Source organism: Lonchura striata, chromosome 15, assembly GCF_046129695.1.
Source record: "Lonchura striata isolate bLonStr1 chromosome 15, bLonStr1.mat, whole genome shotgun sequence".
Classification (NCBI taxonomy): Eukaryota; Metazoa; Chordata; class Aves; order Passeriformes; family Estrildidae; genus Lonchura; species Lonchura striata.
In genome coordinates this window covers 961,295-985,055 of record NC_134617.1, presented here as the reverse complement: position 1 = coordinate 985,055, position 23,761 = coordinate 961,295, and the positions used below count along the sequence as shown (strand labels likewise).

General features: G+C 53.4%; 1 protein-coding gene across 2 annotated transcripts in view; it reads left to right on the top strand.

Annotated features, from left to right (window-relative positions):
* ARHGAP26 (Rho GTPase activating protein 26) overlaps positions 1-23,761 on the top strand; it is a 100,065-nt gene that overhangs the window by 26,071 nt on the left and 50,233 nt on the right. For both annotated transcript variants that reach the window (XM_077786638.1, XM_021541283.3), the window contains exons 10-12: positions 1,210-1,304; positions 8,400-8,478; positions 23,002-23,038. In XM_077786638.1, coding sequence (XP_077642764.1) covers positions 1,210-1,304; positions 8,400-8,478; positions 23,002-23,038 — 211 coding nt within the window. The remainder of the gene's footprint in view (positions 1-1,209; positions 1,305-8,399; positions 8,479-23,001; positions 23,039-23,761) is intronic.

The following is a 23,761-nucleotide window of genomic DNA, read 5'->3' as shown; positions in this document are numbered from 1 at the left end:
CAGCCCACTGCCAGACCCAGGGACAAGCCCTGCAGGAGCTCTTCTGGGTCTGTGCTGGATCCCTTCGCTGGGACAGGAGAGTTCTTGGTGGGTCAGAAACCACGGGAGCCCATGAGAACAGTCAGGTTAGGCTTTTTTGGGGGCAGGCTCAGAGTCCCAACAGAAGAGCATCTCCAGCAGTGCCTGCAACGTGGGCAATGAGCAGGAGGGGCTGGGAGCCAGAGCGCAGCAGGAAAACTGCTGCCAGCAGCTGGGATGGGTAGGATTGAGTGCTGGGGAGCCTTTTGGTTGTCAGGAGCTGAATGGTGGTGGCAGTGGGGAGGAGTTGATGGATAAGAAGCAGGGAGTCGCCCTCCCTGGGGGGATTTAATGGACGTGTACTTGTGGCACGTGAGGACATGGATTAGTGGTGGGCTTGGCTGTTCTGGGCAACTTTCTGACTCTGTGATCTTTGAGGTCTTTTCCAATCTAAGTGCTTCTAAATATGTTTCCTGGAAAAATGGTGATGTCAGGGAACAGGGTGGTCAGCCAAGGTGTCATCAGGAACAGCACAGAGAGCCCAGAAAAGTGTCTGTCTCCAGGAACTCCTTCAGAATTCATTTTCTCTTAAGTCATCAGTGGAATTTCACAGTTGCAGGGGAAGTGTCTGTGCTGGCAGGGGCTGAGGCAGGATTCCCTCCAGCAGAGGACAGCAGTGCTCACAGATCCTGCTGGATCTCAGGCCTCTGGAAACCCAGTACAGCTTGGATTCAGAGAGGCATTCTCGGGGTGGGAGAATGGTTTTGTCATTGATTTGTTATATAATAAACAATTTTAGACGTGTTTGCTCCTGTTAAGAGTCCTCGTGTGCACAGTGCTGCCAAAAACACAGCGTGGAGTGCAAACTGCCAGCAGGTCTAGGGAGTGTTGTTCAGCAATGGAAAATAAAGCTGATTTTGCCCAAAAGTTGTGCTCCAGCAGTACCTGCCCACATGAAGAATGTGTGGTGCTTTATGCACATATTGAATTGTGGGCATCCTGAAGGGAAGGCTCCTCATGAAAGATTTTGGACTAAATAAGAGTAAAAAAGACAAGTCTCCTGTCAGAGATATAAATAGATGTTTTTAGCAGGGTGATGTTGCCAGATCCCCCCAGGTTTGAACCTGCTCATTGACAGGGCTGTGGCTGTTGGTTGTTCTCAGCCCCAGCTGTGATTTTGTCTCTTCTCAGGGGGAGGACGAAGCTGTCACCCTGAAATCCTGCACGCGGCGGAAAACAGACTCCATTGAGAAGAGGTTCTGCTTTGATGTGGAGGCTGTGGATCGGTGAGTGCTGCAGGAAGCTCCTGGGGCTGTGCTGCCCGTGTGGAGGGAAGGGCAGTGCTCTGCCCTGGGCTTTGGGACAGTTCTGTGCAGTTTTCTCTCCCTTAGTCACACCCCCTGTGAGTGGAAAGCATTAGTCCAGGAATCACACCTTGCCCAGCCAGGTGCTCTCTGTGTCTAGAGTCAGTGCTTTGGCTTACAGGTCTTCCTGACTCAAGTCTCCCTGACTTGAAAGGTGTTTTAGCACTTCTGCAGCCTCTGGCCACACAAGGCTGAGTGGTTGCCAGCCTGGAAAAGGCTCTCTGTGGCTCTTCTGGGAGGGATGTGCTGCCTCTTTCCAGCACTGGCGATGTGTTGAAATAATGTCAGCTTTCTGCTGGACTGGCTGTTGCTGGCTCATCGTGGATGGGTGATAATTGACTCTGGCTCGTGCCTCCAGGCACTTTCACTCCTTTTTCCTGAAGGAGGAAAACACTTCTGCTGTGGCTTATCGCACAGCAGCTGGACCTGAGGTATGTGTGGATTCAATCTCTGGCACCCAGGAGTGAGAGCTGTTACCTATCAGCTAGCATCATGCTTGGCTTACACACACAAACAGGAAAGCCAGGCTGGTGTTGCTATTCCAGGAGGAATTAGTCACCGCCTCGGGTCTCCCTCGCTGCAGAAGTTCACATGGTTCACAAAAGTTCCCTGCAAAGGCACTCAGTGTGTCCTCCCATGTGCAGGAATTCCCTGGAAGTCTCAGAAAAATCCAAGTTCATTAAAATCTGGGTGTTGAATAATGCTGGAATGACCCCTGGTGCCTCTCCCTGTCCAGCTTTCAGTGCCAGCCCGTGGCAGGGAGGGGTGGGGGTGATGGAGCTCTGCCTGTGTTGGCTGAAGGAGGAGATAACCTGGGGGGCTGCCTCCCACTCTCTGGAGCTCTGCTTTTCTCCAGAAAACTGCAGGATTTCTGCTGACACAGGAATTTTTTTTTTTTTTGCTCTGCCCTGAAGATATTTTTTTATAATGTGAAAATCAAACGAAAAAGTTGGAGAAGGAGAATGGAGTCACAATAATTTTCTTCAGTGTGTTCAGAGGCAGCTGAAGCTTCCCTTGATGTTTGGAGCCTGCCAGGCATGGGATCAGGAGCTGCTCCAGAAATCTGCATGCTCCATGTAAATCATGGCAGTGGAGTAGCACAGGAAGGGAAACCTGAGGAATTTCTCCTTTCATGTTCACATTCCTGCTGCAGGGATTTGCCTGAGAGAGCAGGAGAGGAGACACACCTGAAGGAAAAGGCTGTTTTTTCCCAATTCACAGGCAGCTCTGCATTGTCTTGGTATCAGAATTTGTCATTAGATGTCTAAAATACTGGATATTCCCAAGATAAACTTAAGAGGAAGAGGAAACAAGTTTAGCCACAGCTGAAAGAGGCTGTGGTGTGCCCAGCCTGTCTCCCTCTTCCTGGGGGAGAGGTGGGCACCAGCAGGTCCCGCTGTCGGTGGCAGGGTGTGCTGGAGATCAGCTCCACCCTGCCAGCTCCCAGCTCTCAGACAGCCTGGAGGTGGCAGCCTCGGCTGCAGCTTCAGACCCTGCACAGAAACGGGTTTTTGGCAGCCTTGCATTTGGGGAGCTCACACAACACAGGCTGCGGGGCTGCAGCTCAGCAAAGCACCCTAAATAGCACCAGCCCAGAGCTGTTCCTTCTTAGGTGGGAAAAAAAAAAAAAAAAAGATTTTTCCTCCTGTAAAGTGATTCAGCACAACCAAGCTGAAAATCTGGAGCCTGATCTGTTAGTACAGCATTGCCTCCTTGTCACAGAATCCCAGAATAGTTTCTGTTGGACCTTAAAGCTCTCATTCCACCCCCTGCCATGGGCAGGGACACCTTCCACCAGACCAGGTTGCTCCAGCCCCCATCCAACCTGGCCTTGGCATTTACAAATAGCTCTCATGTTCAGTGTAGCAAGTTAGAAGTATTGTATTGTGTTGTTACAGCAGAATTAACCCCAGAATGGTGTTCTAGGGTCTGGCTGAGACACATCCCCTGTGTGATGGATACTGTGTTTTACTGTTAATGCTCTTTTTTCATTAACTAAACTTGTTTGTAGTCTCTGCACATTAAATCAGGTTTGTAAACAAGGAAAACAGGGATGTCAGCCAGTGTCCTATAAAATGTGCCTGAGGAGAAGGAGTATCTCATTTGACTGATGACAACGGCTTTGTCATTTAGGATAATGTAGGTCATTGCTCTGGGCCAGAAGCAAACTGCTTCTGAGTGCCAGCTGGCTTTTAGGGGAGCAGGAGCTTTTCAAAGGCAGGGTTTGGCCTCTTGGTGTGTCACCAGAGCAGTGAGCTCTGCAGGTACCACTGCTGCCCTCGACTCTGCCTGGGTGCCCCGGAGTGACTGGCACCACACCTGGACACAGGGGAATCTCAGAGTCACTGAGGTGGGAAAACACCCCCAACACCATCGAGTCCAAGCTGTGCCTTATCCCCACCTTGGCCCCAGTCCAGAGTCCTTCCTGGGACACCTCCAGGGATGGGCAATCCAAACCTCCCTGGGCAGCCCCTTCCAATGCCCGACCACCCTTTCCATACAGAAATTCTTCCTGAAAGAACCGGTGCAGTGGCTGCGTGGCTGGCATGGGGGTAGCAGGGCTGCCAGGTGCCTGCCAAGTGCTGTCCTGAGCAGATGGTTTTCCCCAGGAGGGCTGCTGGCCTTGCTCTGGGGATGCAGCTGACAGATGCAGGGCTCTGGCAGTGGCAGGAGCTGTGCCCTGCCCCCTGTGCCAGGTGCCCCCAGCCCTGCGCAGTGCAGCCTGTCCCTGTTCCTCTGCCGGTGTCACCTTTCCAGCGACCTTTACAGCAAAGCCTGGGGCTGTCGCAGGGGGGTGAGGGATGGGTTGTCACAGTGAGGGATGAGGCTCCTTCCCCTTGGTGGCCACGGGAGCCACGGAGGCCCCGAGCCTGCGGGATGTGCTGGTGGCTGTTGTGCTGGTGGCTGTTGTACTGGTGGCTGTGCTGGTGGTGGCAGTGCTGGTGGCTGTTGTGCTGGTGGCTGTTGTGCTGGTGGTTGTTGTGCTGGTGGTGGCAGTGCTGGTGGCTGTTGTGCTGGTGGTGGCAGTGCTGGTGGCTGTTGTGCTGCTGGTGGCAGTGCTGGTGGTCGTGCTGCTGGTGGCAGTGCTGGCAGTGCTCTGAGCTCTGCGTGGGCACCCAGACTTTGTGAGTTCAGGGGCAGTTTCCCCCTAATTCCATCTCTGCTCCCCAGCATTCTGGGGCCACGTCTGGCTGCTGGTGCCTGGCCCATGGCCGTGGGGTCCTGCCAGGGCTGCACTGCTCTGCTCAGGACTGGGAAGATCTCTGTGCACTCAGCCCCTGTTATTAATGCACTCTTGTGCCTTTTCATCAGCAGTTTAGATTGTCTCGCTGTGATAAGCTGCTACAGCAGTTGGAAGTTCTTATCTCTTTCTATTGCTTTCCTTATTTGTTTGTTTTCCTGGAAGAAGGAAAAGCTATCGCAGTTTCTCATTTTCTCAGTGTGCTTAGTCACAGCTCCTTAAGGCTAGGCCATTTGTCACAAAAGCTGAGATATTGAGAAAATTCAAATTTCCTGTGTGGTCTCATATGGAAAAATCTTCCATTTTTAGATTATACCATATTGAAAATATTCTTTCTTATTAAGTGCTTGCCATGTTCTGCTCTGGTCTCACCCTCCTACACTCACTCCGTTTAGAAATGGATTTCTTCTGATCCCAAAATATCCCTTCCCCTCCTCATGTCCCAGAAAAAGGCAAAGGGGTTTGGTGCCCGCAGGTGGAAACTTGGAATGCAGCACCTAGGAGTGAATCAGCAGGTCCTGGATCTCCACAACAGCTCAGGTTGCAGGAGGGTGTCCTGCTGCCCTGGTGGCACAGCTGGGGTGGGCTGGCTCCAGGTGCATCCTGCGTGTTGGGAGGAGCTGGGAGCTGCCCCACACCAAAATCTGTGCTTGCTCTGTGTTATCCTTATAAAGAATTATCTGTTTAAGCGACCCCCAGTAGTTGGGGTCATTTGTTGGGTGAGGGGGACAGATGTGTGTTGCTAATCTTTTGGGAAAGGACGTCAGAGCGGGGTTTTTGAGAGGATTCAGAGCAGGGTTTTTGGGAGAACATCAGAGCAGGGTTTTTGGAGAATGTCAGAGTGGGGTTTTTGAGAAGATTCAGAGCAGGGTTTTTGGGAGAACATTAGAGTGGGGTTTTTGAAAGAATTCAGAGCAGGGTTTTTAAAGGATGTCAGAGCAGGGTTTTTGGGAGAACATCAGAGCAGGGTTTTGAAAGGATGTTAGAGCGAGGTTTTTGAAAGGATTCAGAGCAGGGTTTTTAAAGGATGTCAGAGCAGGGTGTTTGGGAGAACATCAGAGCGGGGTTTTTGAAAGGATGTCAGAGCAGGGTTTTTGAAAGGATTCAGAGCAGGGTTTTTGAAAGGATTCAGAGCAGGGTTTTTGCCATGGCTGTGGAAGGAGGTGGTCCTGAGGAGGCTCCATGGGGATGGTGCTGTTGGCAGGCAGTGTTTCAGCAGGAGGCTGATCCAGTGCCAGCCATCCGACCTGGCTGTGAGCACATGGAGCCCCGTGGGCACCGGCCACATCCATAATGAATGAGGCGTAATGTGTGGGTGCATTTTAAATTTATCACGGCCAGGAAGATGGTTCTGCTCAGGAAAGTGATGCAATGGGTGCCCTGGCAAATAAACACCGGGGGAGGAAAAGCAGGGCTATTTGCAATGGAAATTGGGTTTGATTCAGTTTCACAGCCCCTCCCCTCGTGCTGTTAAAGGAGTTTGGCTTTGAAGTGAAGCCCGAGGAGTGGTTATCTGCTCAGAGGCAGAACAAACATTTTGCTGTTATCACCTCTTTGCCCTGTGCTGAGGGAAGCTGGCACTCCAGATACCAGCGCTGCCACTCTGGGACCGTGCTCTGCTGGGAGTCCAGTGCCCAGCATACCATGAATGGAGGGTTTAAATGTCTGTTCTAATGCCTTGGCTGAAGGGACAGAAATCCCAGTATTTCCTTTCCTGTGTGTCCCTAGCTGAGCTAGAGCCCTTCCAGGGCTTTCTGACCGAGGTGTCTCTGCCTTTAGCAGCAGCTTGGCTTAAAGTCAGACCTGAGCCCTGGCTAAAGTGGCCACTGCAGCTCACCAGGTACCAGGGACTGCTCTTGAGTCACTTTGTACCTGCACAACAAGGAGCTTTGTGCAGTGTTTTGAACATATTTGCTGTTGGATTGTGGAGCGCTTTCCCTCTCAGATGGGGTGATGGTTAAGTGGTTTCCTCTTCCCTCTGAAGTGAGTAAACTTCCAAACCACTAAGCTGGTGAGTATTGACTGACTCACCAATGGGATTAGCAGAGATCAAGCACATTATGTCTGGGTTTTGGACCTGGGCACAGCTTCCACTGGTGGGACAGTGCTGAGCTGCCGTGTGTGTGCTGAAAGCTGGGCTGTTGGATGGGGAGTGGAGCTGGGGAGAAGGGTTAATCCTCCGTTCCTGGCCTGTGCGTGCCACGGAGCAGCAGCAGAGGGGCCAAGCCCACCTCTTGAGAGCCCCTGTTAAAGTTTAATTTTCTTACAGGCTCTTATCAAGGACCAAAGGCCATCTGCAGAGTGTTGGCGCAGCTCACGTTTTCCAGCTGAATCACCCTTGGGAAGTTCAAGTTAGAAATCACTCCTGTGCCCAGGCTTTATCAGGTTTTGGGGGCTGAGTACTGCACAGAGCCTACGTGCTCAGTGCAACACTCTGCAGGTGGCTGGAGGTTTAATCCCCTTCCCTTCCCTCCCTGCTGGTGCTGTGCCCTTCCAGAGCCCCCGCTCTGCTGGGCTGGGAGGAGCAGCACAGAGGCTCTCAGCTGTCACAGTCAGGGTGTGAAACCCCTCAGCAGAGAGCACAGCAGCCCCCCTGCGTGTCCCCGTTGCCAGGGAATCTGCTGCGCTGCTGTGTCTGGGAGCAGCGGGGCCAGAGGCACGGACAGCTCTCTGTGTCTGCTGAGCCCGGGGGCAGGCTGGGGGACGTGCCCACCCCGTGGGGCTGCACATCCAGCCCCAGGGCACAGGGCTGGGCAGAGCAGGCTGTGTGTGCTGGGATCCAGGCTGCAGGACGGGCTGGGATGGCAGATGGAAATCCTGGCAGCTCCCAGCCAAGCGTGGCGCAGTGAGATGCCAGCCCTGGTGTGGGATACAGCTCCCACCCTCCGTGTCCCCACACCCCCCACCCCTCCAAACACTCTGTCTTGTCAAATCCATCCTCTCCCTACTGCTCACGCCCAGCAGGGCAGGTAACAGGGGTTTGACTCCTGGCATGGAAAGGTGGTCCAAGGGTGGATGCAGTGTCCACTGAGGAGCCCGGAGTGGCGTTGGCCCTTGGGCCAGGGTGGTGCCACTGCTGTCCCCCACTCCTGTGCTGTGTGTGCAGCACCCAGGCCTGTCCTTTCCCCTTCTCATTAGAGTAAATGAGCAGCCCCAGGGCTGTGTGTTGGAGGCTGGATTGACAGGGCAGCTCAGGGCACAGGGCTGTGGTGTGTGTGACAGTGCTGGGGGCAGGAGCAGCACCCTGGGCACCCTGGGTCTCCTGCACTGCTCCCCGTGAGGCTGCTGGAGGGGGACAGCATTGTGTCACTGCCACTGCGGTGTCTTACAGCAGGGTAAGGACAGGAGCTGGGCACTGGCACAGCCATGAGGGCATGGATGTCTTGGGGATGAAATGCTTTGCACAGCAGAAGGTCTCTGCGAGCCTGGTGCTTGGGGTGCTGCTGAGACACGGGGGGCTGGGTTGTGTGAGGCTCCTGCTTGCTTGGTTACCTTCCTTGCTTACCTTCCTTGCCTTCTGCCATTGCTTGGATGTGCTCAACCCAGCGCAGGTGAGCTGGCTGGCCAAGGGCCAGAGGAGGAATTTGGCACCCAGCTCTTGCACAAAACCACGGGAAAGGTGTGTTGGTTGTTGGAGATCCTGGTCAGGGCCTGCAGGGATCTCCATGGCTTTTGTCCTCCTTGTGCTGAGGCTTGGCTAGGAAGGAGCTTGTCCTCCTTGCCTCTTCCTCTGACAAATTCATCTTTCACTGACGGCGTCCCCTTTCTGTTGGCAGGCCCGGTGTCATCACCATGCAGGCGCTGTCGGAGGAGGACCGGCGGCTGTGGATGGAGGCGATGGACGGCCGGGAGCCGGTGAGCAGGAGCTTTGGGCAGGAATTTGGGGCAGAAAGCAGAGGAAATGGGGGCGAGCTCTCGGGAGCCCGGGGCATGGCGCTCGCTGTACGCAGCACGCGCCAGCCCTGAGGGAGCTGCATCCGTGGGGCAGCTCTGCCTCCTGCCAAGGGAGCAGTTTAATCCCTTGGTTAAATATTTGAGGTAATACTGTATCTCCCGTGCTTGGATTGCTTGGAGGTGCGGTGGAGAGGAGGAGGGTAGGCTCGGCCAGCACAAACATGCTGCTCTGCCGTGCTGAAAGGAAAACATGGCAAAAAGAGCAGTGGAAGAAAATACGTTGTGGATTTCCAGGGCTTTTGGAGTCCTGCGGCTCCTTGGCAGCCGTTTCTGGGTCTGGTAGAGAATTGTGCATTTCGTGTGAGCGGAGGAGTGTGGCCCCTGTTCCCCGTGTTTGCTCCTGCTGTGCCAAAGCCTTCCTCACCTCTGGAAGGGATTCTGGAGGTTTGCAGAAAACTCACTGCTGTTAGTTTTTATTTTGGAATGCACTTGCAGACCTCACTGCCAGCGTTGGCTGGTTGTGAGCGGGTCCCTCGGGGGTCACGGTGTGGCCCATCCCAGCTTCGTGTGGTGACTCTGCCGTGGCACTGCCAGGACAGTCTGTGGCCTCTGTGCCTGCTCGTGGCCAGCAGCGTTTTGGGCTATGAAAAGAAGCCGTGTGGAGAGCCAGAGCAGCCCGGGCTGTTCTGTGACAGCCCGTGTGGCTTTGGAGGGGCTGGAGCCGGGCTCTGGCAGTCGGAGCAGAGTCCGTGAAGGGAGCAGGGTGTCCCATCCCAGCACAGCCTGCTCCCACAGACTGGCCCTGCTTTGAGCAGATCCCCCCAGACCCATGGAAAGGTTCTTGTTTGTCAGGAAGAATGTTCACTGAAGCCAGGTGAGGGCTGGGCACACGAGGCTGTTCCGTGAGCGCTGGACTTGGTCCGGTGCTCGCTTTTGGAGCGTTCAGCAGCTGGGAGATCGGGAGGCTGCATGTGGGAGGTGCTGCCCTGCATTTCAGGGAAAGGATTGCGTGGTGGATTGCAGCCAGGTCCCAGCCTGGAGTCGTAGATCCATCAGGTAATTCAGGTAGGATGGGAGCTCAGGAGGTTTCTGGTCCAGCCTCCTGCTCAGAGCAGGTTGCTCGGGGTGTTGCTGGTCAGAGCTGAGAGCATCCGAGGGAGGAGAGGGCACAGCCTACCTGGGCTCCCGCCCAGCTGCCTCCCTGGCCTCCTGACCCCAAGGCTGAACCTCTCTCCTTTCAATTTACACCCGCCCAGAGAAGTGGGGCTGCCCCATCCCTGGTCCAGATCCGTGCTGAACAGGGTAGGACTGGATGAGATTTAAGGGCCTTTCCAATTTAAACCATTCCATGATTCTTTGGTTGTGTGACAGCCTCTGCTCCCTTTTTCTATCATATGTTGAGAAGGGGCCCTTGTTTGGGAGAGCCAGCCTGCTCCTCCACCCTTGGCTCTTGATCCCCAAGGTGCCTCTCCAGCTGTCTTGACCCCTCCTAAAGAAACCCCTGCTCGATTCTGGTGGCACTGTTTCTTCAGAAACAAAATGTGCATTGTTGCTCCTAATCTGAATGGAGTCTTTTGCTCCTCCAGCCTGCTCACCTGCCTCCACTGCTCACCAGCAGGCTGGGAGCTGCTGTGGCAGGGATGGCAAAGCCAGTCAGCTGCCATGGGAGCTGCAGGAAAGCTGCTGATGGTACCAGGCTGCAGCACAGGAGCACAGCCAGTCTGCAGAGGTGCAGATGCAAAGAGCTGTGCATACCAAAGGTTCCATGGAGCAACCAGGACAGGACTGCCTGGATTATCCTGTTCCAGAATCTGGTCATGAGAACTCCTTCAAAACCACACAGGTGGTGCTGCCTGTGTGCTGCTGTTCTCCCCTGTGTGCCCATCAGCTGAGGTGAGGGCAGCTGGCTCATCCAGCACGTCAGGGGCTGTGGCTCTTCATTAATGCAATACCTTGTGGCACTTAATTGCTAATGGCTTCCACTGCCCTTCCAGGTGCGGAGTGGGAGTGATGGGAATGCTGCCTGCATGGAAAGGGAGCCAAGAGAGACACTTTGCTGCTGAAGGTGGAGTGTGTTGACACACGAGGCAGCTCCTTGTCCTCAGTTATCCTCCTCCATCCATCAAAAGTACAGCTGTGGGCTGTTCTGTTTGGGTTCTTATCTTACAACACCAGGGTGCAGCGTGTTGTCTTCATGTTACCTATTCCGCAGGGATTTCCTTGAGCAAGAGATGAGGATTTAACCTTTGCACTCAGAAATATCCATCCTATGCTTTGACTGTATTTCTGTAACCAAAGAACCCTACAGAAAAGAATGTCTGGTTTTCCTTTGAGTTGACTGTAGAGTGGGGAAGGGTTGGCACGGTGGGGATGGTAATTCCATGTGCAAATTCAGGCTCTGGAGAGATTAGCGCGGACTGGAGTTTGTTTCTTAATTATAATGAAAAAAGTAAACCCAAATGTCAAATTACATCTTAGTGAGATTTAAACATAGAATGTGGCTGCATTAGCCAAGACATTTGTCACAACTTGAGAAGATTTACGCTGTGTCTCACAGTGAGAGCAGCCTCCAGACAGCCCTCATCACGCCGTTAACTCTTACCACTTGTTACTCATTTGGATAAAGCCCCCGTGTTGACTTTGGATTTTCTTCCATGTTGCAGAGGCTGGAAACAGGAGAAACTGCTAACTCCACGACGGAGCGGTGGTGTTTGGTTTTGTTAAGATACTCAGGATCAGTTTCTTATGGATTTTCTCCTCTGCTAACGCAGTTTGCAAATGTATGTGGTGGAGGCCAGAGCGATTCTGAAACTTCCTTGGAACCTGAGTCAGGAATAAAAGCTGTGTTGGCTGCTGGTGGCTGTGCTGGGCTGCGGGTTTGGGAGAGGCACAGATTAGGCTGTGTCTTGTGGCACAGAACAAGGTAGGCATTTAGGTAAGGTTGTGGTGGATGAGTGTGGATGAGGAGGAGGAGGTTCAGGGGCAGGGACAGGAGGAGAGGGAACGGCCTCAGGGCAGGCTCAGGGTGGACATCAGCAGGAATTTCTCCATGGAAAGGGGGTCAGGTGCTGGAACTGCCCAGGGAGGTTTGGATCCCCATCCCTGGGGTGTCCCAGGAAGGGCTGGAGGTGGCACTCGGTGCTCTGGGCTGGGGACCGGGTGGGGATGGGGCACAGGATGGACTCCATGGGCTGGGAGGGCTTTTGCCCCCGGCGGGGCCAGCCCGGAGCCGGACCCGGGGCCAGCCCCGAGCCGTGGCCGCTCCCCACTAGATGGCGAATGAGACCGGCCAGGCACGGCCCCTGTGCCCCGGGGTGGCACAGGAGCCCGGGGGTGGCACAACCTCCTGTCTTCCCCCTCTCTTTCCCCCTCTCTTTCCCCCTCTCTTTCCCCCTCTCTTTCCCCCTCTCTTTCCCCCTCTCTTTCCCCCTCTCTTTCCCCCTCTCTTTCCCCCTCTCTTTCCCCCTCTCTTTCCCCCTCTCTTTCCCCCTGGAGCTGCCCGTGCCCTGCTTCTGTGCCAGTGCTCCTGGTGGCACATCTGGAGGAGCTGCAGGACCACTGGCAGCCCTGCTGCTGGAGATGCCCCCCCGTGTTCGTGTGGCAGTGACAGCCGAGCCCAGCCCCACATTCCTGCCCAGCACACCTCTCACCTCCTCCTTGGATGTTGCTTCTGGGAATTCTTTCAGAAATGGTTTTTCATTTTCCTTGCCTAATTATACAAAATGGTGAGAGATTTATTTCCCAGTGGAAATGCTGTCTTTTGAACTCACTCCAGTGCTTTCAACCTCGGCATTCCTGTTATTTTGGCTCATTGAAAAAATAAATTCACATGAAGGACTTCAGTCCCAGCATGTCTGCAGGGGGGTGGACAGACACCCACTGCTCACCTTCCCAACTCCCTGTACTGCCCTGGGACTCAGTGGAGCTGCAGATCTGCTTTATCATGTGAATTCATTCCAGCTCAGTTGTCAGAGATGGTAGAAAAAGCCTCACCCAGAGCATCTTTGAGCGCAGACAGTGTCTGTGGCCTGAGCTCTCTCTGCACAGGGAGCCTGTGGGCGAGTGCTGGAGTGATCACCGTGTTCTCTGCTCTGCTCTCCCCAGGGTCTGCTCCGTGCCTGTGTCTTCCCTCACAGCCCTTTTCATGCTGAGCTTTGATTATGCTCTCAATCCCACAGACGTGTTTTTGTCAGCTTTCTGGAAAATATGGTTTTTTGTGTGCTCTGTCTTGCAGGTTTTCATGGCCTTCATCCTGCCTGGATTTGTTTGCTTATAGCAGATTTCTTTTGTTGTTCTCTATGACCTGAGTCATTCCTGTTGCTGCTTCTCCATCTCCCTGTCTCTCTCTTTAATGAACAGAACATATTTTTCCCCACTTTGCCCACTCCTAATGTCTAAGTTTCTATTGTTTGCTGCTTCTCTTTGTCTCTACTCTGCTCCCCAGCCCAGACAACCCAGTGAACTTTCCCTGAACTGGAGCTCAGTCTCCATGCTCTGGGGGCATCGGTGCCATCCCCAAGTGCGGGGAGCTGTGGTGATGGTGAGTCCCACTGGGACCAAAATTGGCCCAGGGGAGCCCCTGCTTGGCTTTTTTTTTTTTGCATCCCACAGCTCAAGATTATTGCCCCAAATTTTTTTTTCCTTTTTGGGGACAAGGTAGTAGCAGAGGATCCTCAGAGAAGCATGGTCTGTGTCATGTTCCATGTTAGTTCTGGGATCATGTGCTCTTGCCGCTGCTCCCTCATTCTCCCTCTCCTGTTTGGTAACCCTTTAAGCCTGTAATAGCAGTAACTTTACATGGAGTTTGTAAGCTTTTATTTTGCTTCTAAAGCACTTAAGCCAGTGAGGTCTTAAGCCTTGACTTCAGGCATTTATTCCTGGTTCCAGCAACTGCTGCTTCAGTGGCTGCCGGCTCGCCCAGCTGGAGTCACTGCGGCTGCCGGGGTTTGTCCTCTGCTTAAAGAGCTGTTGCAGAGAAAAATACTTAGAGATGCATTACAGATAATTTTAAAAAGAGAAAAGAGCCTTCTGGCTTGCTTTTACACACCTAAAAGTGCTGTCCCACCCAGTTTTGGCAAGTCTGCGACCCCTTGTTCCAGCTGTGTTGCCGGGGGTGTCCAGGAGCAGAGCAGCACTCCTGTCTCTGGTGTGAATGCCTCGCTGTTTCTGTAATGCATTCCTTGCTCTTCCTTGGGGCCTGTGCTGCAGAAATTGGCTACAGAGTTTGGCTTTGCCTGCTCACTGGGGTGGCTGTCCCAGGACACCAGCTGGGAGCCTTTGGGAGAGTTTTGCTCTCCCTCTGGGAGATGTTGCCTCTGCTGGGGAGCCGGTGGCAGCCACTTTTCTCCTTCTGTGTGATGCCACTGCTGATACCCCCGAGAGGAGCTCACAGGTCAGGGTTGGGGATGTCACTGTGGCTCCTGGTGCACAGGACATGGCACAACACACGTCTTCTGCGTGGGACAGCCACCAGCTCTGCTGCAGGTGTGTTCTTGGCTTGTGGGTGCAGGCTGGGGCTGAGTGTGGTGCTGAGGGGTGGGTTGGGTCTGCAGGGTGCCTGGGCAGTGGGGGATAATTGAACCTGGATTGCAGCACAGATGTGGAACAGGATGGAGCAGCTGCTTGCAGCAACTTGTTTGTGAGCCTGGGCCCAGAGAGGTGAACCAGCCTCAGGGCAGGGAGCAGGGTGCTTGCATCCAGAGATTTCATGTCATGGTTTGGTGGGAACTTGCTGTCCACCCTTCAGCCTCAGCCTCAGCTGGAGTGACAGACCAAAGAGAGCATACTCACTTTCCTTTCCTCTCTTTTTTACCTCTGCTTTGAGTAGTTTGAGCAGGCAATTCAACAAACATGTAGAAATTCATGGAATAGCTCCATGTTGGGAGAACAAATTTCCCTGCCAATTTAAATAGGCTATTAGAGTATTGTTTCCTACTTTAAATTAAAAATTAAAGTAAATGGTTCATGCTACAATGACTCGCAAAGCCAGCCTCTTCCATTATTTCCTCCTTTATTGGGTCTTACATTTGGTTTTTAGCAGTGATTTACTGTCCTGCTGCAGCCCCACCACCTTCCCTCCCCCAGGGGTTTTTCTTCTCCCAGCTGCAGCCCCAGAAGAAGGTCTTTGGACTCTGTTGTTCTGATAATTTTATTCCTGTGTTCACCCTTGGTTTGTCATTCCTGGCAGATCTGTGTGTGGAGCTGGGCTCTGGAGCATCAGGAGCAGGACTGGGATCTGGAGCAGGAGCAGGATTGGGATCAGGAGCAGGATTTGGGATTGGGAGCAGGATTTGGGATGAGGAGCAGGACCGGGATGAGGAGCAGGACCAGGATGAGGAGCAGGATTGGGATCCAGGAGCAGGATCAGGAGCAGGATCAGGAGCAGGCAGGCTGCAGGCTGAGGCCGTGGCAGGGTGGATGTGTCCCATGCCATCTCAACCAGTGCTTGCTGGATGGTGGAAATGGTGGTGGGGAGTGCTGGCACCCCTGGGCTGGGCTACAGGCAGGGCTGAGGGTTTCCCAGGGAGGTTTTGAGTGTTGTGGAATTTCAGGTCCTGTCTGGAGAGGGATAAACATTCTGCTGCAGTTTTGGAGAGGGACACCAAGAGCTTTTAAAGCCCCAATGGGCTGACTCCCAGGTCCAGGAAAGAACTTGTGCAGCATCCCAGGATTGGTGCACAAAACCTCTGCAGCCACCCTGGGCTTAGGGAAGTCTCTCTGGGAGAGGAGGGGTGGGACCGTGTCCCCTTTCTGCTGCTTTCCCCAGAGCCCCCACCTGTGCCCCGGTGCAGATGGGGGATTGAAAGGGGTCTCACCTCAGGGATGTCCCAGTCCTTAAAAAAGCTCCAGGCAGTGGTGATCAAGCCAGTCCTGGCACGAAGCCACCACTTGCTCGGAGCACCCAGGCAGTGTCAAACCTCTTTCACAGAGGAGGAGCGCCAGGCACGGCTGCATTACGGTTATTTTAAAAATAAAGATGACACTGCCATTTAAAATTAGGCTGGTTTTGATGTGTTGAGAGCCCGTGTTCGTCAGCAGACGTTGGGAGGAGGAAGGGTGTGTGTGCTGGCTGGGGCTGGCCGGGCTCCAGGCAGAGCTGCTGGAGGAGGATGTGCAAGTTGTTGCTCAAGCATCCTAGAAAACTTGGGGGAAGCTTAGAGCAGTAGAAGTTTTCACTTTTAATCAGTTATTTGAGTGATCCCAACATGTCTGCTTCGCTGGACCCGCTTAAAAATGCTGCTCTGGGAAACTTTAGGCGCTTTAGTTATTCCAGAAATGTATTTTGTTGGAGCAGTTGACCTTTAGCTGTGTTATTCCGAGGCTGCTGCATATCTGACTCCCCCCGCTCCCACGCACCCCCCAGAGTGGCTGCTGCTGCATTCCCTGTTCAGAGTGAGCCATGGGAAGCTGACAGTTTGACCCAGGTAATTTTTTCCCTCGTTCTGACCCAGGTGATTGTTTCCTTGGGTGACAAACACAGTTATATAACTGCGCTGAGCTAAGCAGCCCAGCTGGCTGGCGGGGAGCCCGGCTGGCCTTGGCTCCAGAGGCCCTTGGGAATGCCTGCACTTGTAATAAAATGTGGGCTTGTTTTTAATTAGAACCATCCTTTAGCTCGGCTCCGAGAGATGGAAGAGTAAGACCCATGTAGGTGGTTCTAAGCCCCCCCCAGATGCTTCAGTTTTGATAGATTTTTCTCTTCTGTCTTTTGATCAGGCCCAGGGTATAAGTTTGAAGCTGAAATTTATGTTGGAAGGAAGGAGCAGGAGAGAGAAAGGGGGACACCAGGTGGGAGATGACTCCAACTGTGATGAGCAGTAGGTTGGGAGGAAAGGAAGGAAGGAAGGAAGGAGCTGCCAGGGTCCCTGGCCACCCTCTTCCAAATGAACAGCTTCGTCTGCATGACATAAAGCAGCATTTCACAGTGGGTTTCTGCTGCCCTGCCAAGTTCTCCACTTGGGGAAGTAAGGCGTAATTTTCCCTCCCCTCCTGCTGCAGAGAGGTTTGCAGGGATGTGGGCTGGGAGAGATCATACTCCTATCTATATCCTTCTGGCTCTCAGAGCAGGGAAGGTTATTTCTAACCACAACACAGTGTAGTCTAGCTCTGAAAATCCTGCCTGTAGTACAGAAACCTGGCTCTCAGACAGAAATAGAACAGGGCTGATAAGGCAGAGCCAGAAACAAGGGCTGATTTCATCAAGGTTGCCAGGTGTCCTGCTTTTTAGCAAGGAAATGGGCTTTTTGTACATGAGCTTTGCTGGGTGCTGCTCCAGGGCTGTGTCCCGTGAAGCAGCTTTGCAGTGCCGAGCTCAGGGGCAGTCTGCAGGGTCCACCTCCCCCTTTTCTTCTTCCTTCTCTCCATTCTTCCTCTGACCCCTTCCCTGCTGCCGCAGGGACAGGATACAAGGTGCTCCCCTGCCCCTGTGGCATCTCTGGGGGATCTCTGGGTGCCAGAGCTCCAGCCCTGCTCTGGCCATCCCTGTGCCCGTGGAGGGCCCTGCAGGACAGGGTCAGGCACATCCCTGGTGTCCTGGTGAGGATGGCACCAAGGGAAAGACTCGTGGCTTGTGCTGCAGGGCAGTGGGGGTGTGGAGAGGGGCGTGGGGGATCCCCAGCGCTCCCTGCTCGGGGTGCTCAGGGTGCTGCAGGCACCCAGCAGCAGCTGAGTCAGTCAGGGTGGCCAGGCTCCAGCTGGAGCACTGCTCTTCAGCCCTTCTGCCCTTGTAAGAGGGTTGCAAAACGCTCGTGTGGAATGTCTGTGCTCCTCCTGCCATGGCTCCCCAGACTGTCCCAGCATGGCTGGGAAGCCACTTGGGCTACCAGGTCTGAGGGAAAATCATATCTATTTATGCCCGTTAGGCTTGTGCATCTCTGGAGCTGAAAGACTCATTCCTGGCTGTTTTGAGGATTTCTGAATATGAATCACAAGGAAATTGCATAACACTGCAGCATTTCCTCCCACTGCTCTGGACCTTGCAAACACCCGCTCCCCCAGGGAGGCCAGGGAACTCTGGCCCATTCTGAGAGTCCAAATGGAAAGTCTGCCTTGAAGGGAAGCACCAGTGCAAGGAGTGCAAGGTGGAATCTTCCACACCAGGGCATGAAATTAAATCCTCCTTTGATGGAGATCCCCCTCTCTGCACACCGGGCTGCTGGCCTCCTGGTCTCCAGTGCTTTCCTTAAATCCCTCTTCCCTCTGAGCAGCTGGACAATCCTTCCCTCTAGATTTTAGCCATCAGGCAGAATTTCATGCCAGTGCTGGAATTTGAAGGATTTTGGGAACTGTGCAGCCTCCAAGGGATGCAGCTTAGGTTGGGCCATTTTGGGTCCTAAACTTTAAAGGAAAGTGAATGAAACTTAAAATGAAGCAAGTGCCATAGGAAATCATAGCCCATGTCTTGTGGAGGTTAATGAGCATCATGAGCAACAGTGTGACCCCTGAAATGAGGAAATAAAAATGAAATTGCTCAACATCATCTTTTTGTAGTTCCCCTTCCAACCCTCATACTTCCTTTTCCTTTTCTTTTCCCACAGTCCCGTGTCAAAAAACCACTCACATACCCATCTGCTCTTTGCACATCCCATGTGCAATTTGTTTAGGATCAGGCTGGAAAACTGATGGGTTGAATTCCTCTTGATTTGATGGGTTGAATTCTTGGGTCAGGTTGTAAAAGTGATAGGTTGAATTCTTCTTGATTTGATGGGTTGAATTCTTGGGTCAGGTTGGAAAAGTGATGGGTTGAATTCTTCTTGATTTATCTGTGCACCAGCAGGAGGTGCATCAGATGATGAAGAGTGGCTGTAGGACTATTTTAGGCTCTGGATGGTGTCTGAGGGGTGTTTCAGGCTCTGGGTGGTGGCTCTTGGTGGCTGTAGGAGTATTTCCAGATGGTGTCTTTCAAAGGATTTCAGATCAGGAAAATCCACAGCCGATGTTTGCATGATGCACAGCTGCAGAGTCGGGTGTGTGGCAGTGGCAGGGCTGAACTCGGAGGGGGCAGGAGCAGGTGCAGCACCTGCATTGCTGCCTCTGCCTCTGCCCAGGCTTTGCTCCATGAGCAGTTTGGGACACGGATCCAGGAGCAAACACTGGGTGTGAGTGAGTGACTCCCAGCTCATCCCTGGGCTCCAGGGGAGCAGGGAGCTGCCTCCTGGGCTGTGTGCTCCTCTGCCACACCCTCGAACATCTTAGGGCTCTTAATCATCCCTATAAAACCATTTCCTCTGCAAAACATAGCATCTGTTTGGTGAAATGTCTCAGCAAAGGAAATAACTGGTTCTTTGATGAATTATCTTAAATATCAAGTTCATAATTGAGCATAATGCAAGTGTCAAAGTAGTCATGAGTTGTTACTGCTCTCATAAAATTCATCTTTCTGGATTACTTACAGATGCATCTTGGAATTTTTCAATAATAGCTTGTAAAGGCCTTCTTTAAGCTTCCAGACAGCAATTATCCTGCAGGAATGAAGCAGCAGTAGCTTCTGCTAAAAAAATTATACAATCTGGTTTTGTTCAGGATATTTGACCATCTACAGTAGGAGTTTGGCAAACTAAATACAAGCTACCAAGGTCTGTAAGTTTTTTACTATCTTAATATATATTTTTTCTATATACATCACTTCTGAAACTGCCTGGGAGGATATTTTGGCTCTGGAAATACAATCAAATGGGAATAATTAGTGAGAGTGATATGTTAAAGCATGGCAGTGCTGCAGGGCAGGGATTTGTCTCCACGTTAGTCACTAGTCCCAATCTGGGAGTTTTATAACCCAGCCTGTTCTCACACGTGTCCACGGGCCCTTCACCTCCCAGCAATGCTTCTTCCCTCTGATTTCCCACCCTTTCTCAGTGACTAATACTGGAAAGTGAAAGAAGTTTTTGATTGCATGAGAAGCTCTCTCCAGAGCGTGTTAAAAACAGGAAAAACAGTGTGTGGGCACCGAAATACACTCATTTAATGGTGTTTTATTGTCTGGCCTGGTGCTGGGCGATGCGTGTGTCTGCAGAGCTCCCACGAGCTGTGTGTTGGATGCTGTCACCCTGGGAGGTGGCACTGTGCTGTCCCTTCGTGCTCCCCTGGCCCAGAGCTGTGTGTGTGAAGCTGCCACAGCCAGCCTGGGCATGGGGATGCTGCAAATACATCTGAGAGAGAGGGTGAGGGCAGGGGGAAATCAAGTCCAGCACTTGGCAGTTGTGTGGAAGAGGGTTCAGAAGAGCTTTTCCAAGGTGTTCCCAGCCCATCTCTCCTGGGACAGAGGTGCTGCAGTCCTGGGCTCGGTGCCATGTGTGGGGAGTAGCAAGAACCTCTGTAAAATCCTGCACCCTTTCCCAGGGGGAGGTTGGTCCCTCACTGACTCACCTGTGTGTCAGGCTTAATCTTCAAATGCATCCTTCTGCTTTAAGCCCTGCCTGCTATCAGAGCTGTTTTGGAAAGAGTGGAATATCAACATCCCTGGGCAGGGTGACCTTTGCCAAGGCATGAGCTCAAGGGGCTGCCAGCAGAGCAGGGTGACCCTTGGGGCACTGGAGGAGCCTCACTCCTGGACCTCTTATACAGCAGCCCTTTCAACAAACTTGGAAACTTTCTCTGATCCAGAAAAATCTCCTTCTGAAAGATTTGAGGCAGTATGGGAAAAGCATTTCTTGGAAAAGGAAGGGATGTTACAGACCTGGGGCTTGGCTAAAGCCCTGCTGGTGTAGGGTTGTGTTAGGGGATTATCAGAGGCAATGGATAAAAGGTTTCTCCTCGATACCATGGGTGTAAGGTGGCAGTGTCTCTGTGTTTTATGGTTGCTGTTGATCTGTGTGAAACTTCCCTCTTGCTGTGTGCACACTTTGCAATTGATGGCAGAAGCATATTGGGTTTCCTTGTCTGCCCTTTTCCCTTGCTTTAAGAACAGTCTCTGGTGATAACAACCTCTGTTGTGGATCCACACTGCAAGAGCAAATGTGCAGGCAGAGGATCTCCCTGCAGCTGCTGTGCTGTGCCCTAGGAGCTGGAGTGGTTTAGGTTGGAAGGAGCTTAAAACTCATCCCATTGCACCCCTGCCATGGGCAGGGACACCTCCTGCTATGCCAGGGTGCTCCAGGCCTGATCCTTTGCTGTGTTTGGTGTCACCTGTGCGTGGGGGTGAGCCAGGGCACGGAGTCTGGGTGTGATCCCAAGGAAGAGCCATGTGTCTGCAAGCCTTGGAGCCCCCAGTCCCTGCAGTGAGCCCTCAGCAGAGGCTCTGGAGTTGGAGGGAGAAGTTCCTTGGGGAAGGCAGACTCCGTGCTGGGGCTGCAGGGCAGCACTGCTGTCAGGGGAGCCTGCGGGTGTTTTCCTTCCCTCTTTCCACTCATTTAATTTTCTTGATATAAACACTGTTCCTAGAGGAAAACTCACTTGCTGACTGCAGCTGGTTTTGCTGCTGAATCATCCCCTGCTTGCCAGATGTGCCTGATGGGTTTTCTCCTGCAAACAATCATCTCTGCTTGGTCTCCTGTTACGTAGCCTGGGGTTGGGAGAGGGAAGATGCTCCTTGGAGGGGTCAGGCCCTGCCCAAGCCCCAGTTTTGAGCTGCTCCATTGGATTTGTGCTTGCCCATTGGAGCTGGAGGAGCTGATCCAGGGTGTGCCCAGCAGGGCAGCTCAGGAGCGGCCGTGTCTGGGTGACCTCCAGGGAAGGGATCTGTTTGTGTGCCCTGCTGGTGGTCTGCCCTGTGGCACACAGCCTTGCTGGGTGCTTTTGGAAGGGGTGGCCATTGGGGCAGCCCGGGTGGGCAGCACGGTGAGCTCTGCTGTGCCAGCAGAGCCAAGCTTGGCTCTGACCCTCTGAGAGCATCACAGGCGGCTTCCAGCCTCGTCCTGCAGCTCCTGGGGCACATCCCCATGGCAGGACCCTGTGGGGAGCACAGAGCACCCCGGGCTCCCTGAGGGTGCCAGGGGCTGGGATGCCCGGAGCAGAGCCCTGCAACAGCCTCTGCCCTGCAGCCTCTGCCCTGCAGCCTCTCCCCCTGCAGCCTCTCCCTGCAACCTCTCCCCTGCAGCCTGTCCCTGCAACCTCTCCCCTGCAGCCTGTCCCTGCAACCTCTCCCCTGCAGCCTGTCCCTGCAGCCTCTGCCCTGGTTGCCATCCTCGCAGCCTCTGGAGGCTCGCCCTGCCCGCTGGCTGTTTTGGGAGGCAGCATGTGGTGCCAGCAGCTCCCTTTGCAGGGGCTCCCAGCCCCTCCCAGCAGCTTCAGCAGCCTCTTGTCCTGTCCATGGACACATCCAGGAGTGCTGGGATCTGTGTGTGCAACTGCAATCAATGCAAGTTAATGGCAATTGCAGTTAATGGCAGAAGCATATTGGGTTTCCTTGTCTGCCCTTTTCCCTTGCTTTAAGAGCAGTCTCTGGTGATAACAACCTCTGTTGTTTCATGGATCCACACTGCAAGAGCAAATGTGCAGGCAGAGGATCTCCCTGCAGCTGCTGTGCTGTGCCCTAGGAGCTGGAGTGGTTTAGGTTGGAAGGAGCTTAAAACTCATCCCATTGCACCCCTGCCATGGGCAGGGACACCTCCTGCTATGCCAGGGTGCTCCAGGCCTGATCCTTTGCTGTGTTTGGTGTCACCTGTGTGTGGGGGTGTGTTCCTGGGGCACTCTGAGCACTGGAGGATTATTTTAAACCATTTTACTCTGTTGAGCTGGAGAAATACAACCTGTCTGAGGGCTGATCTTCTTAACAGCTTCTGTTGGTATTATCCTGGGCTTTTAAAGTGCCCTCACATCATGATTAAAACCTTCTGCCAGTGTTTTCCCTTTTTATTGTGTTCACTGAAATGTCACTTTAATCTCCAGCAGCCAGTGGTGGTGTGCTGATGGGGGTGGCAGGAGGAGCATGGGTATTGGGAGGCTGGAGAGGCTTGGGATGGAGTCCTGGTGGTGGCTCTGCTGTGGGCAGTGCTGGATGCACTCGGTGCCTCATCCTGCTGCACTTCTGGTGCTCTCTCAGTTGATGCCATTTCTTTTCCTCTGCTGCTCTTTGCCTGACTCGCCTGCTCAGGCTGCACTGGAGGAGGTTGGCAGCTGCTCCCTGCCCCAGCTGCACCTACCAGAGGTTCCTGTAGTGCCCATTAGGGAATTGCCTGCTTTGCTCTGTGTGTGTCTCTCAGGAGAGGAGTCACAGAATCATGGAACAGTTTGGGTTGGAAGGGACCTTTAAAGATCATCCAGTCCAAGCCTACCTTCATTTTGTTTAGGAACCTCTAACTTCTGTTTTTACCTGGTCCATCCCATTTGCATTCTTTCATTTTAAGAGCTGTCCTGGTCAGCATTTTAACACAACTCCAGAGCTGGGCCAGCCCAGCATTTGTGTGCAGAAGGTCATGGTGGTGTTTGGGGACCTGGCTGCTGGGGGAGGTCCTGGCAGCACACATGCTGTGGTGACACCAGCTGTGCCAGCAGCCCCAGCCCAGCTGGAGCAGGGTCCTCACACGGCTCTCTGCTTGTGTTTTCCAGGTGTACAACTCCAACAAGGACAGCCAGAGCGAAGGCAGTGAGTATTTCTTCTCAGCTGGCCCTGAGAGGTGGCTGAGCTGCGGGAGGGGTCAGCAGGAGCTGCTGGTGACACTGGGCTGTGCTGGAGCTGGGGGGTGGCAGGGCTCAGTGTGGGCACCCCAGGGAGAGCTGAGTGTGGCACCCAGCAGCAACCAGGGGCAGAAACCTGCTGGTGGGACCTGGGGCTGTGGAGAGCAGTGCCAGGCAGTCCCTGCACCCCTCAGGGTGTGTCCCCTCCTGCCCCAGTGGCACTGCAGGGGTCTGGTGGCCTTTGGGACCTGCTCCTGAAGCTCAGCAGAGGGATCCGGTGACACCTGGGACCAAGCAGCTCTTCCTTCTGAGCCAGGATGTGCAGGGTGAATGTGTCTTTCCAAAGGGGAATTAGAGCATAAATATAGGAGTAAGGAGGACCTGCCCTGTCAAGATTGTCAACAAGAGCCCTTAAAAATAAAAATCTTATTGTTGTAGTTCAGGCAATCAAAGCCCTGGGTCAAGAAAGCACTTGTTTTTCTTCCTAGAGGAGCAGTTGCACCTGGTCCTGCCTCTTATGTCCTGTGTTTTAAAACCCTTAATTGAGCCATTTCCCAGTAGGTTGGATTTGCCATAATTGCAATACTCCAGCCCCAATCCCTTCCCTGCTTCCCTCAGAGCCAGCAGGCAGGGCCAGGCCCGGGTTGGTGTTCAGTGCTTGGTTCATTTTGGTGCTGCCTCAGACACGACA